The sequence below is a fragment of the Talpa occidentalis genome, unplaced genomic scaffold (genome assembly GCF_014898055.3).
Source record: "Talpa occidentalis isolate TD23 unplaced genomic scaffold, MPIMG_talOcc4v2.1 talOcc4.7, whole genome shotgun sequence".
Lineage (NCBI taxonomy): Eukaryota > Metazoa > Chordata > Mammalia > Eulipotyphla > Talpidae > Talpa > Talpa occidentalis.
Genome location: NW_023605083.1, coordinates 124125636 through 124140079, shown reverse-complemented (window position 1 = coordinate 124140079; position 14444 = coordinate 124125636). Strand labels below are relative to the sequence as shown.

At 52.2% G+C, this 14444-nt stretch overlaps 1 protein-coding gene across 2 annotated transcripts in view; it reads left to right on the top strand.

Annotated features, from left to right (window-relative positions):
• MARCHF10 (membrane associated ring-CH-type finger 10) overlaps window positions 1–14444 on the top strand; it is a 73008-nt gene that overhangs the window by 15657 nt on the left and 42907 nt on the right. Inside the window, exon 2 of one of the 2 annotated variants that reach the window (XM_037492660.2) lies at window positions 7597–7735. The exons of the other annotated variant lie outside the window; for it this stretch is intronic. Within the exon in view, the coding sequence (XP_037348557.1) occupies window positions 7597–7735 (139 nt within the window). The remainder of the gene's footprint in view (window positions 1–7596; window positions 7736–14444) is intronic. 2 annotated transcript variants of the gene reach the window in all.

The following is a 14444-nucleotide window of genomic DNA, read 5'->3' as shown; positions in this document are numbered from 1 at the left end:
CTTTAAAAACCTCCATGACTGATGTTTATGGAGGTAGATGTATCCCTGGGAGAGATCTATATTCTCTATTAAAGAACATAAACTCACACGATAAAATACTTCTCCCAGAGTCTGAAGGGCTGGGAGCCAATCTCCCGACACTGGCAGCACCAAGGACATGTCGCCCGGACCTTTTCCTGTTAGCCAAGGTCTAAATATAATGCCTGCCACTGAATCAACTTAGGCAGTGATATTCATCCAAAAATTAAATCTGGTTTGGCTAGAGAAGCACATTTTTAGCATTAAGATAGTCTCCCATTTTTGCATTTAGAGACAAAAATCAAGAACAGATTAAAAAAATACATAGAATGCAATTTAAGTCGCACCGTAGCGCACAGCCCTCTTCCTAGATTGGAATTACTCAGCCAGCGGGCAGCTGGGTTCTTCGACTGTCATGCAGACTCGCACACACAGCTGCAGCCACTCCGCGTGGCGATCCTCACACATCTGGGGGAGCCAAGGACTTGAACTTTCATGCTTCTCTCCACCAGCTTTGTTTGGGGGACAAAGTTGGGTTGGTGACAATCTCCTGTCGTTTTCTTTGTCATGCTACAAACATAATCCATTCTTTGAATCATCATCGTAAAACACTCAGATCACAGCTAAAGAGGACATACTTGCACATATACGTCATTATGAAATCAAGACAAGAACATGTGGTGAAAGCGCATGAAAGTGCAATTGCTAAACTAGGAGAACGGGACTTTGCACGTTTGCATGACGTCAGCGCAACGCAGTGTGTCTGAGGACTCAGAACAACGTTGCTTACATAATCTCAGTTCTGTCCAGATAATGACATCCCAAGGGCGTGGGCCTTGAGCAGACAAGTGCATTCAGGGTCACATCTTCTCAGTGGGGAAGAAGGACAGAATTAGAAATTTCCACAGTGAATTCACCTCTGCTTTGCTGTCTGTATCACAGTACTCTCTGGGGGGACACTGGAAGGTCGGCCTCTGGCCACGGAAGCACAGGAAGGGCAGGGTGGGAGGAAATGTCACCGGATGCATCACTCTCAACAGCCACCCGACCCGTGTGCTCAGGATCCCAATCCTCCCGGCTCCGTCCTTCAACTTGTCTGTGGCACAGATGAAGCCAGATCCTGGACATCTTCAACCCCTCAGGCCATGGGTTGGTTTGGAGATTTTCGCTCCTAGATTTGGATTCTTACCCAAATCTCTATGAAAATCTGCCTCTTAAATCTTCACAGCCTGGCGCTGCCGTGCTAGATCTCAAATCCTGAGGAAATGCAGAACCTCAAGCCTCTATAGCGTCCCCAGTGCCTCGGAGGCCCCAGAGTTGGTCTCCCAGGGGAGGGCGTGAGCAAGAAATTCGGCACCTCCAGAAAGAGAACCCAGATGGGCGGATCCCATTTCCAGAGCTCTGAGAACTGAGTGTCAGATCATGCTCTAGAGGCGTAAAGGATCCACCGTCACTCAGCAAGGGGCAGGAGAAAGAGACAGCTGAAGGAGGTGGGGTAACCCCACCAAACCCTGTTCATCTCCCGGGGTGAACGTCCCCTGAGTAATTTCCTTCTGGAGATTGCTGTGGTGGAAAACTCCAAGGGGCATTTTACCTCTGGTTTGCGAAGGCTGGTTCATCCTCTGGTTGCGGAGCGGCTATGAACATGAACTGCTCAACCCCTGGACATCCCCACAGCAGAGTCCCCAAGGACATGCCTCCGCTGCCGATTCGGACGCTTGCATTGCAGTTTCCATCACTCATTCATTCCTCAACCGAGACTCAGGCTGGCACAAATCTGAGGGGCCATGAGCAAGCCAGGCATTTACCCTCAAGTCACAGGCCCAGGCTCAAACTCTCCTTTCCAGACACCTGCCTCCAGGTGGGCAGGTCGCCAAGTGCAGTTGGCCTGGCCTGATGGCCGCTCCATGGAGGCACAGCCTCCTCAATCCAACCCGCGGCTGTGACTGCTGGTCGGTGAGGAAGAGGTTCTGTCCAGTCTAAATCCAAGGTAAAGCAGTCACTAGGAAGCCTGTGCTGAGAGGTTCTTTAAAGTGGTGCTCCCTAAAAACATTTCAGTTAGTTCCTGGGAACGCTAGAGAGAACACTTATCATCAAGGGCCAGCTCCGCGTCTCATTAAAGTGTGAATTCAGGCAAACCACTCTCCCGCTGATCACTTCAGCTTCCATCACGGAGGCACTTCTCATCATATCTCATGAGATCACTGGGAGAACGGGCGAGAAGCATAACTGACATACTAACACCAGATGACGTCAGAAGCTGTCTTGGTGTCCAACTAGTCTTGCCAATGATACTCTACCAGGTGTCTGTGGAAGAGCCGGTTTCGAGGCTTCCAGAACCTTCTTTTGCCTCAGTTGAGTCACAGGTCACATTTCTAAAAGCCAACCTAATGCAGTGACTTAACTTTAAATCCTTTTGAAAGTTACATACAAACATGAGAACTGTTTAATCAGATAAAAATTTAACAGAAGAATAAACAGCAGCTTCGCATAACCCACTAGGAAGTGGATGACTTATCAGGCCAGCTCGACAGGAGGAGAAAACAGTAACTCCCCTGGGACAGCCACAGGCACGGTGCCTGCTGGGAGGGACACGGCACCGGGATCCTTCACAGAGGGGAGAAGAACCCCGATTCCCGTGGATGATGGAAGTGACCAGCCCTGGACCTGGGGGGGGCCTGGGGGGCAGCGGCCTCCTGTGAAGAGACACCACGGGCCTCCACTTCTTCACAGGCACCCTATCCTCACAGGAAGAGCCTCTGCCTCATGTACACAGACCTCGAGGCCCGAGGACACGTTGTCACAGCAACTATTTTGCTGGCAAAGAAGGTGGAGATCAGCTCTGTTTTTCAAGAGCACCATTTGCTCTGTTAATAGGAAGAGGATTATTGTCCTTTCACCATCAGCAACCCAGCAACGAAATATTTAGATTCCGGGGTCACAAGGACCCAGCTTGCGTGGGAAAGAGGCTGGGCAGTTAACCCGACACCCTGCGGCAGCTGTTCTGCCTCACCCCTGCCCAGGGAGGTGTTTACAGCAGGGAGCCTCCCAGAGGGCCAGGTAAGCTTGAGTGTGAAGGCTGTGACCCAACATAAACATTTTAATTGTTTTGCCTATGATAGCCCACATGAACTTTAGAGCTCAAAATAAAATAAATAAATAAACAAACAAACAAACAAATAAATGCTCTTCATGCAACCTGCAGTGGCTTTAAAAGCCAGAAAGTTCACCCACACATGAGAGTAACAAGATTCTAGACCAGTGCTGCCCAACACAGTGGCTGCCAGACCGGCGGGGCTATTTGCCTTTCTACTTCAGTCAACTATAACACAGATGAAAATGCATACACTGTACAAAAATGAAAAAGGATATAAAAATATATAAAATTTAAAAAAGAAAAGAAAAAAATAAAGGGCGGCCCTCAGCTCCTTCTGCTCACAAGCCACTTCGCCTGCTCGCAGCCCCACGCGGTCCGCAGCTGCCAGGTTGGACCCGCCGGTGCAGAAGATGAGCGTCGAGGCTGCCGCTGCGGGTTGTGTTCAAACCCAACGGGCAAACAAAAAACACAAGCCCCTGTGGGCCAGGAAAGGGCTTTGTTTCCCTGAACCTGGCCCAGCATCCTCCACACTCAGCTCCTTTGGATGCTGCCACCCCTTGCAGATGTAGCTCCAAGATTCCGCCCTCGGCAGGGGGGGTGATTTGCATGTCGTGTTTGCGGGGCTCACCTTACCTATTTATTCAGCCCATCCTACCTGTGCAGCCCTCAGCTTCTCCACTTTCAAAACCGGCCCTTGGGGACTTGCCCTCCCACTAACCTGTCAAGGTCAGCCCTCCGACACCCTGGACGGGACCATGAAGCAGCCACAGGCTCAGCACCTGGCAGGCGCGCGCGTTCCCTGAGTCACGCTTTGCATTTTCTCTTGACTTCTGCTCGTCCCTTGCGGTTCAGGTGGGTCGGGCCTCGCTGCTTTCTGGCCCCGGGCCGCATGCGGCTGAGGCAGGTGCTGCCTGCTCGCTGGTTCTCACTGCCAAGGGCGCCGCCCTGGGAGGCTGAGTCACCTCTCACACCTGGCGTGGCGTCTGTCACAGCCACCCCCTTGACTCCTGCTCGGATTCCGCGCCCTGGAGGTGCAGCTGAGCCTTAACCCGGAGCAGACAGGGACTGCGCCGCCCACGCCTGAATGCGGGTCTGTGGGAATTTTCACCTGAGTTTGTTCACCATGGTGCGTCCCACGAGCCCCTCGGGCTCAGACTCAGGATGCTGGATGCATCATCTTCGCCCCTCAAGTTTGTGGTCCCTCTTCCTGGATTTATTCTTGCCCAAATGCACCTCCCCCTGCTCCTCCTACCCCTTCTACCCACCCCCCTCCTGCTGGTGCTGCTGCCGCTCATGCCTTGTGCAATGAGGCCCCAAAGTCAAGTGTCTTATCACCCCTCTCTTGAATGTGTCTGCGGCACCTCCCTTTCCAGGGCCTGGATTGCGGCCAGGGTCATTCCCCTGGTCCTCTTGCCTCCACCTCAGCTCTTCTTCCCTCTAGTCTTTAGGTTGTCTTAAGTTATCCCTCTGGAAGCATTCAGATCCTGTGACTCCTCCATTAAAATCCTTTCATGGACCCCCATTGTCTTTGGGATCAAGTTCAAACACCTGCCCCTGCTGGCCTGGCCCTCAGCTCAGAGGGCTCCTCCTGGGGGGCAGGTGACCTTGCTCTCATACTCCTTGGCTTTCCCATCACAGCCTCTGGGCTCAAGTCATCTCCCTGTCTGCCTCCTCCCTCTGGGAGCCCATGCTGCCAATGGTTGCATTTCCAAAGTCCGCCACACGGCAGGAGCCCGGTGCCTGAGTGACGGCTGCCTGAGCCTGTGGCGAGCACATTTTCGGAACGTGCACATCCTGAAGCCGCGATGGGGCAGAAACAGCGGGAACCCGAATCCTCCCCCTGAGCAGAAGGAAGGCGATGCTGCCCCTCGCGGTGGTGGGCACTCCCAGACCTGGGTTGAAACGACAGGCAGGAGAGTGTCTGGGGGCTGCCCGTGCCCAGTGACCAGCTGGGGCTTGACTGAAATTCCAGCCGACCCCTTGGAAACCTCCCGACCAGTGGTGACCAGAGGACCAGCTGAAGAGCCTCCATTCCCTGGCATCGACACCCTGCCAAGGCACAAGGACGTCTTCGAAGCAGCGGGTAAGTTCCTTCTGTGAACGGGAGGCGAGAACAGAGACGGGAGATCCTGGCCTGCAGCTCCCCATGGACAGAGGCAACTCGGAGCAGCCCAGAGCAGGCCCCGGACGGCTGTACCTGAAAACAGAGGCGGTTTTGTTGCATTTGAACTTTCCGCCAGACGACTCACCAGACTCAACTGGACGTTCCCTTTATGACCCTGGGCTAATCCGAGTGCCTGGGCACAGGCCGCCCTGTGGGGAGAACAGGCTGCCGGCGCCTTCAAAAGCATGAACAGAGCCAATGAACAATAACTTTATCTCAGACCACGTCAGCGGTGCTCGCTTCCTCCTTGTTTCCTGTGCTCTTACTGAGCCCCACTAGGTCATTTGAAATTAGGGCCTGGCAGTAAAATGGGGCTGCTGTCAGTTAAACTTTAGCTACTTCCAGAATGTTGCCCTGCCCTTTGCAGCAGATGAACAAGACCGCCTAAAAGCCGGCCCTTCTGAGGGGTGGTTCTGCCCCGCGGCCGGGTCATAGCAACACCGGTGGCTACCCCGGCTCAGTGAGGCTGAGGTGAGGAGTCAGAGCGGGCACCAGAGAGTCCCGTGTTCATTGGGCTTAGCTCAGAAATGGGCACGAGAGAAGATTCTACCAAAGTGGCTTTCTCGCAGTTTACATTATGCTTCGTATTTCAGTTTACGACATTTTGTTAAAATTCCCTCCCTTTAAATAATGCTTCCAATGAACTCTTATAACCAAATCACTTATTAAACAAAATTAAATTTCAGATATCGAAATTTAAGAATTTTTCAGTTGCGGGATAGCTGAGAAGTTGCATTGAAGATATTAACACTATGACAGCATTTCACCCTAAAACCTCTCTTCGTTTTGCTTTTATGTTGCTCTCCTCATGAGGAAATGATCTCCAGGACCCTGTGCTAGATGCTCTGGGAATGTCAGAATGAACCCCCAGGTTCTTATTTGGTCAACTAAGGCATGGCACAGATGCTGCAGTTCCAGGCAGTGTCTGAGTGTCTGATGAGTGTGGTGGTCGTGGGTGGGGTGGTGCTGAGAGACTGCATAGAGGGCACAGATCTTCAGGAGGGACAGGACTTGGAGAGCTGGAAGTAGGGGTGTGGAGCTGGGATAGAGGGACGTCAAGGGAGACCTGCACAGGTGGGAAGTGATGGTGCCTCAGTCCTCACTTCAAGAGCAACCCTCTTTTGAGGCAGGGGGCACTATTCTTATCCCCCCTCAAGATCAGGAGGTAGGAGGCTGCCCTTCTTGCTCCCAGTATCACGGTGGGGGCTTTATCCACCACCCCTCTCCCTCACGTCCCCGCCGGTCTCCTGGCTGCTTCTGTATTCAGTGACAACTCTGTGGTGGCTGGGTCTCTGCGCAGCCCACCTTCTGATGCCCCACTGGCCTCGGTGACAGAAGCACCATCTGGAGAACGAGCCACATCCTGGCTGCTCGTTCCCCACGCATCTTGAGTGCCCCCAACCATTCTACTCAGCACCCCACCTCTCTGCCAGCAGCACATCTGAGGCTGCCTGGTCAACCAAAAGGATCCACCAGCTCCAAATGTGCTGGTCCAGGCCTCCAGCTCTCCTGCTCAATGCATCTTGAGTGCCCCTCACCATTCTACTCAGCGCCCCACCTCCCTGCCAGCAGTACATCTGAGGCTGCCTGGTCAACCAAAAGGACCCCCCCCCCCCAACCCCCAGCTCCAAACATGCTGGTCACACTGGTCTCCAGGCCTCTAGCTCTCCTGCTCAACTAGATCTGCCACACAGAACTTCTCTTTTCTGTGGGGCCTCTGGTTCATTGGTTCCACAGCAGTCCAGACCCCGAGCTTGATCCTCTTAATAATTCCCTTGCCCTTTGCCTTTTTGTTCACACTTCTCTGGCAAAATCCTCCCCTTCCATGGTCCCTGGGCCCACACCCAGGCACTGGTCACCCAACTTTGGGTAACTGGATAAAAGTCACCCAACTTTGAAAAAATGGCACCATTGAAAGATCACAGCCACAAACCTCCTGGCATCCCTCCCCGCCGCCTGGTTGCTCTCGTCAACTCTCTCTTCCACCTCCAACCCCCTGCCTGCCTCCACTCGCCAAGGCCTCCTCTCTTCACCCCACGCCACAGGGGTCCTCCGACAGAAGCTTCTTAGCTCACGGCTGCCCACCACCCTCCCCTTCTTCCCACCCATTACCCGCCTCTCCATTGTGCCCAGGAACCCACCTCCTTCTCCTGGGGACCTGTACTCCAGCTACCACCCCTTCCTGCCTGCGCCTCCCACCCGCGCCATCACCCGAGTCGTGATCTAAGGGCCCCCACCAAAAACCCACCAGCAACCAAAAAACAGAACAGCCCTTCCTTGGTCCGCATCCTCTCCACTTATTTCTTCTCCTTCACAGCCAAAGTGCTCCAAAGAATTATTTACACCCAGTGACTCCATCTCCCGCCTCCTCCTCGCGGCTCAGCCCACTCCAATCTGGCGTCCAGCCTCGTCACTCCACAGAAACAGCCCTTCGTCAAGTGACTTCCACGTCCGAGGCAAGAGGTCTCTCCTGTCCCCCTGGGCCTGCGCGCTCAGAGCATTGCCTGCCTGGCCACTCGCTCCCCCTCGACACACGCGCCCCTGAGCGTCCCCAAAACCACCCTCTTGGGGCTCCTCCTTGTCCCTGGAGGCCTCGTCTCTCCCTCCTCCTCCCAGTCTCTGCATCCTGGAATTCCTCGACTTGGTTCTCTTCTCCCTCTCTCCATCTGGAGGTTTGGTCCTATTTTTGTGTCACAGACCTCTGAGGCGGGATGGTGGGTTCTCTGGAGCCTCTTCTCAAAATAATATGCTCAAATGCATAAAATAAGATACAGAAGACCTCAAAGGAAACTACTTTTACTGACACAGTCTCCGAAATATTTTTAGAAATCTGTGATTCAGGAATCAATGTGCCTCTTTATTAGCACATTAAATAACAAGTGATGGGTGCAAGGGGTATTTTGAGACATCAGCAACAAATTTAATGAAATGTGAAAATATCTGTGATTTCTATTGGCGACAAAATCACAGGTACTGCTAATACGACCGTGCTCTGTTGCCTGTATTCGTAAATGAAAATAAGCTTAGATTTCACTTAGAGGGTAGTGGAAATGAAGATGTAATTTTTTCGCCACCCAGGTTCATGCCCTGCCCCTTAGCAGCCTTGGCACACTCGCCTTAGGTCACCTCATCCACATCGTAGCTGCCAAAGTCAAGCTGTCCCCTGCCAGGACTCCCAGATCGACACCTCCAGGTCTGCAGAGCTCCGGGTCTGCACAGCCAATTGCTGATGCAATCAGCTCCCCTTGGGTTTCTCAAAGACCCTTCAGACTCGCAGGCCTGATGCTGAAGGCCCCAGTGTGCCCTTCTGTCCTCCTTTTTGTGACGTTTCATCAGAATCTGCCAGTCTCTCCTCCTTCCCCCATGTTCAACTCATCGCCAAGTCCTGTCAGCTTTCCCCATCTCATTCTGATCCGCCCGTGTGTTCTTCTGTGCCATTAATGGCCAAGTGGGGTCTCTGCGGGGGTCTCCTGCTGCCCCCCTCCCCATGAATCCCCATTTCATTCCACAGGCAGGGAAATTTTGACACAAGTGCAGCTCAGATCATAACTGGCCTGCTTAGCCCCTCCTTGTGGCTTCTAGAACGGGAACCAAAATCCATCCTATGGCTGAATGGCACCCCAGGATCTGGCCATCCCTACCCACTCTCTGCTTCATCTGCTCTGTCTTCAGTTTCTCTCAGGAGCCAGGCCACCTCCTGTGAGAGAGTCTTTGCAAGTTGCTCCTGCAGTGCTCACCTGCCTTCCCACCTTGTCCCAGCTCCCAGCTCAGGCGCCTTCCTCAGGGAAGGTTCCCCTACTCTGACTTCCATGGGACTGTCAGTGGTGGCCTTTCCAGCTGAGAGGCATGGTCAGAGGTGGCCTCTGAAGCCGGCTGTCCACACCCTCCCCACTCAAGCTCATTGCTGAGACCCAGTGGTGGTGAAAACGCTCAGGTCCAGGCGGGCGGCCACTTCCCAGCTTCAACTCAACCCTAGCAAGGATTTCGGTGGAAATTTCGATAGTATCCTCCACCGGGGAAGCATGCAGACCAAGCTACTTGCAGTTTTTATTTCAAGGTTAATGGACTTTGGGATGTTTTTAATTTTCTTCCTTTATGCTTGCCTTTATTGTTCCCATTACACGCATGCATTTCTTTGGTAATAAAGAATTTTGCGCTTTGCAAAAATAAACCACAGAAACTCCAAAAAGATGATCTCACTGGCAAATATGCAGGATGCGTTGTCTTTTCCAGCAAAAAGAAACCTATCAGCTACATCTTAAATACCACCTTAAGCCTTTTTCTACTCGAAAATGGAGGCTGTTCTTGATGACACGCAACCCCTGTGCTGTTATTGCCTCGTGTCCAAGAATCAGGCCCCACTTGTTACTCTGTCCATACTTTGGCTCACATGCTCACCTCAGTCTAAGCCAGTTCCTACTCATCCTTCAGGGCCCAGAAAACATCACTTCCTTCGCGAAGCCCCTCCATGACTTCTCACCTGTGCAGTGACTTCCTTGCACCCTTAGAATTGATTTACCACTTAATTAAATGTTTTTTTGCATCTTACTCTTGTCTCTCCCACTGAAAGCTTACAGACCAAGACACTGAAGTGTGGGGCTGAAGATACAATAGGTGCCTATGAGACTTCTCAGTCCCCACAATCTGTGACCATCATTTGGAGTAGGAAGTATTTTCATGGATGATCTCTAAGTCTTTCCTGTTTCTCAAATGCTCCTCTCAAGTTAAAGGGGAATCTGAATTCAAATCAAAGATGAAGGAGAAACGCATTATGATAAAACCATATCTGAAAGGAACCCAGCTTGAGGTAGAGTCAATGCACCACTCAACAATTTTTAAAATCCCACAATTTTCTGGCCACAACCCACTTCCTTTCCCACTGCCCACCACACGGAGCTCCATCTCAGAGAATGCCATACACGCATCCCCTGAGGCATGAAAATACATGGACTCCAGCCACATATATCAACTCGATTTTGCCAGCATGTAGGGAAGTAATTGCTATTAAAAGAAATACCCAGCAAGGGGCCTCCCTGGTGGCGCAGTAGTTTGAGCACAGCGCTGTGAAGCTGTCCTCAACCTCTGCAGCGCGGGTTCAATTCCCGGCCGGCCAGGGTGCAACCCACATGGCACAACAGACCTCTCCTGACTCACCCGCTGCTCCCCTCGGCAGTGTATTTCAGTAGATCTGCCTGTTCTGCTCCCCACTCTGGTGAATCCTCTCACCCTCCCGCACCTCTGGCCTGTACCCCAGCTCTTGTATAAAAATAAATAAATCTTTAAAAAAAAAAAGCAACAATGCCATATAAAAGTAAACATTAAAAAAAAGAAAAGGAAAAGAAATACCCAGCAAGTGTCAGAACGCATGGCCATTTCCACAGCTTACAACACTGAGTTTTACCCAGAGGCCATTCCGTGGTGGGATGGCCGGAATCCTGGAGCAAGTTCTGAAGCCCCATAGGCCTCCCTTCAGAGAGCAAGCAGGCCCCAAGGTCACCAAACACAAAGACTATCATCGCCGAGGCCACTGGTGCACTCAGATTAGCACGAGAATCAGAAAGAGGGCAGCCAGGGGGAAGAGCTCTCTACAGAATAGGATGGCAGAGACAGGTGCCCATGATATTTATGCATGTGACCACCCCTCTGCCTCCGAAGAGCATCTTCGGGTAAAATGGAGAGCAATGGTTTCTCCTGCTGACCCAACCCAGCCTCCCCTGGCTCGAGGTGGGAGAGACAAATGGGGTTAAGCAGCAGTTTGGATTCGGTGGTAGCTGAGCCAAATAAAGGCAAAAGGCTCCTGATGCTTTCTCTTCTTATTGTTCAAGTTTACAATTCTGATAAATTACCCTGCGCCTCTAAGGACTTTGCTGCTCTTAGAGTTTGTCCTAGATAAGAGGGAGCGTTCAACCCACTTTGTGCTACAGCAGCCTCTGTATAGAACATGCTGGCTTTATATTTCTAGAACGCGTCAAGATAGCCATCCTACCCAGGAGCTCTGCACACCAGCTGCCCTCCGCTCCGAGGCAGCTCCTGCATTTGAGGTGCAATTTGAATGTGCATTTGGGGGATGACACTCATTTTTGCACATACAGCCCCTCGGACACCCTTCCCTTGTCGTTACCGTGAGGAGCACTGAGGTTCGCCGCCTTGATCCTTGTCTTTCATCATCCCATGAGACCAAACCTATTTCAGATGCAATAAACACAGTCTCCCTCAGCCCCGGGCCGAGCCGCCCCACTGCCTCTTCCCTCGTATTCACACCACGTCGTGTCCTGAGCTACACTGTGTCCTCAGACACAGTGACGCGAAACGTGGCTCAGCCTCCCAGCACGTGACATGAAACGTGGGTTTTGTACAAGTGTAGGGTAAGGAAAAATGTCAGGCTTTTCTGCCCTCCCGCCATCAGGATAGATGACGGGACCCTGCGGTCCTGAATGCATGCCTGATGGCGGCACCTGAGTGGGATGTGGGCATGGGTAGATGGGATTCACCTGGGCTGAGACTGGGCTTTTAAGGGCGGCATCACAGGGACGCCAGTAGCAGCAGAAGCAGAAAGAGAAGCCAAGAAGCAGCAGAACGAACAGAAGAGCAGAGAAGCAGAGAGAACGCCAGAGAGCCCAGATAGAGTGAGGATTTGCTGGGGGCTGGGAGGCCTGCCAGCCTCCCGGCCCCCCAGCACCCCTGCCTGCCATATGCCTGGTGAACCCCAATAAAAGACCTGCAAAAAACCTCTGAGAACTCTGACTCCTCCTTTACCCTGTCTGCATGGGATTCTAGAAAACCTGCTCTGTGTCCATTCCTGACCCTTACAACAAGTCTATCAGAATTCAGTTGCACATCTTGGGGGGAGGGCAGGGGGCGGGAAGCCAGGCCAATTGAGAACCAATTTCCTGGGTCTTGGAAAGGAGCCATCCAGCGAGCACTGGAAAATGACTTTGTCATTTCTGCCCTGACGGCTGTAGTCTTGGCTCTGGTCCTGGGCTCTGCGCTCTGTCACTTGCCATTTCAGACTCAACTCCAGAAAGTCATGATTCATTTGAACAATGACTTATTTTAGTTAGCAAGGCTTTACTTGGAGCTTCCTCCTCCAGTGCCCAATCGGGGACGTGAAGTCTACACGTGTGCCGTGTAATGGCTTTTTAACGCCTTAGGCTTTGATTTCGAAAGCCAGAGCTGATCTTCGCCCCAACAGAACAGCAACGTGCTGTTGTCTCTCCCTCCACGTGATGTTTCAACTCAGGAGTACATGAGGGGGGAAATGAAAATGGTAGTTCCTGTTCAAAATTCAACAGAAAAGGCATCGTTGCAAAGTCAACTTCAAACCAAAATAATGTAATGACTGTCTGATATTTAAAATGTCAGCTATCTGCCAGCAGAGTTTTACTGTCTGGAAAAGAAAGTGTAGGTTTTCTTCAAACGAGATCAATTTCGACTGGCTGTCCTAACTTTCGTGTCCTTGGGAAGAGACCCAGAGTCTGAGTAGGAACTGGCCACCAACTGTGCCTGTCTCTTTGGACGAGGTGAAAACACCCATGGGACCTTCCGTCTGGGGCTTTTGGTTTTGCTTTCAGCAATGGGGGGTTTATGTTTATGCATTTGCGAAATGGCTAAGCACTCAGCTGGCAGCTTCTGTGCGCCAGCCACGGGGCTGATTCTCGCGGAACCACCAAAAGGGAGACGCCATTACTTGGGCATGAGAAAACCCGACACGGAGAGAAGAACTAACACTAACCCCGGGTCACCAAACAACCGCAGGAAAGTGCCAGGCTGGGTCCCAGCAGGCGGGCTCCAGAGGCTTCAACATGACCCTTTCATGCCAGAATGAGGTCCTGCCACTTCTCCCCTCAAGGTCAACTTCCCAAGACAAAATGATGGGTTTCCATGAGGGGGGACAGAAGAGACTGGGGTGGGGACCTGAATAAAGCTGCATAAAGTTGGATTTGCTGAAGATTACTCAAGGAAGCGAGGAGGAAAAGACCCAGGTGCACACACTGAAGTTTTATTGGCAGTTTCCCACTTCCGGCTGTAATTCCTGGACGCCCGAGGATGAGTACCAACAGCCTCCTAGGCTTGGCTTCACTGGCCAAGCTTTCTTTCACCTCTTCGCTGCTGCTAAAGGCTTGAGGTGTAATGAATGGTCGAGAAAGGATAAACATGACTTAACACCCTTCCTGATAAAGAGCCTTCACCCTGAACTTCGACAATACTGGATGTCACATCGCAATAAAGCTGTCAATATCGCCATAAAAATGGATGAATAAAAAATTCACCAACTCGTCCCACCTCACCTCGGCCTACGGCCAGCAGAGAACCTTCGCCCTGACTGGGGCTGCCTGGGATGGGCCCACAGCTAATAGTGGACACCTGCCCTGATGCTGGGCCCACAGATATCAGGTGGGCTTAACCCAGAGGGATTTTTCTGCCTTTCTGTTGGCTGGAGATAAAGGACTGATGGATCCGCCACCGTGTGAGCAGACCCCCTGCCCCAGTGATGTGCAGTGTGTGGAAGAAAGTTCGCCCCCGCCCAGAGCTGCTGGGAGCCTGACACGGCACCATAACAGCTTGTCCACATTTCCTTCTCTGAGGACGGTGAGTCTGACTCAGCCCCCGTGGCCTCACGCCTCACCTCAGAAGTTTCAGAATCATTCCAAGGATTTCTATTACATTCCAGAACCGAAAGGGAAAGGGAAGACCAACCAGTTCTTTCTTTCCTTTCCTTTCCCTGTCCCTTCCTCTGGGGTGCTCTGTTCTCTGAAGATGGGGGGAGCAGCAATAATTATTTGCTTGAAGGCTGTATCCAGACTCTCTGGCACAAGACACGATTTATAATCTAGGAGGATAACGGCCTGGCCGCCCTGCAGACATGCGCAGACGTCCCCTGGGGGGAGACAGGCATTTAGGGGACCCCTTCAAAGCTGCGCTTGTCTTACGTCATGCCCAGTCGTTCCCAACTGTCCAGGGTGTTTTCCTGAGTCAGGGGCCTCCAAAATGGAAATACCCCAACTAGCCACAACTGTCAGCGAGAACGAGGGACAAAAATCAATAGGAACTGGCACAGGTGGCGAGCGTGGGGGACATGGAGGAAGGGGGTGTCTGGGGGGCAGCCTCGGCGCTGAGGGTCTGCAAACTCACACCCGGATGGTCCCGTGGCACTTCCACAGCCCT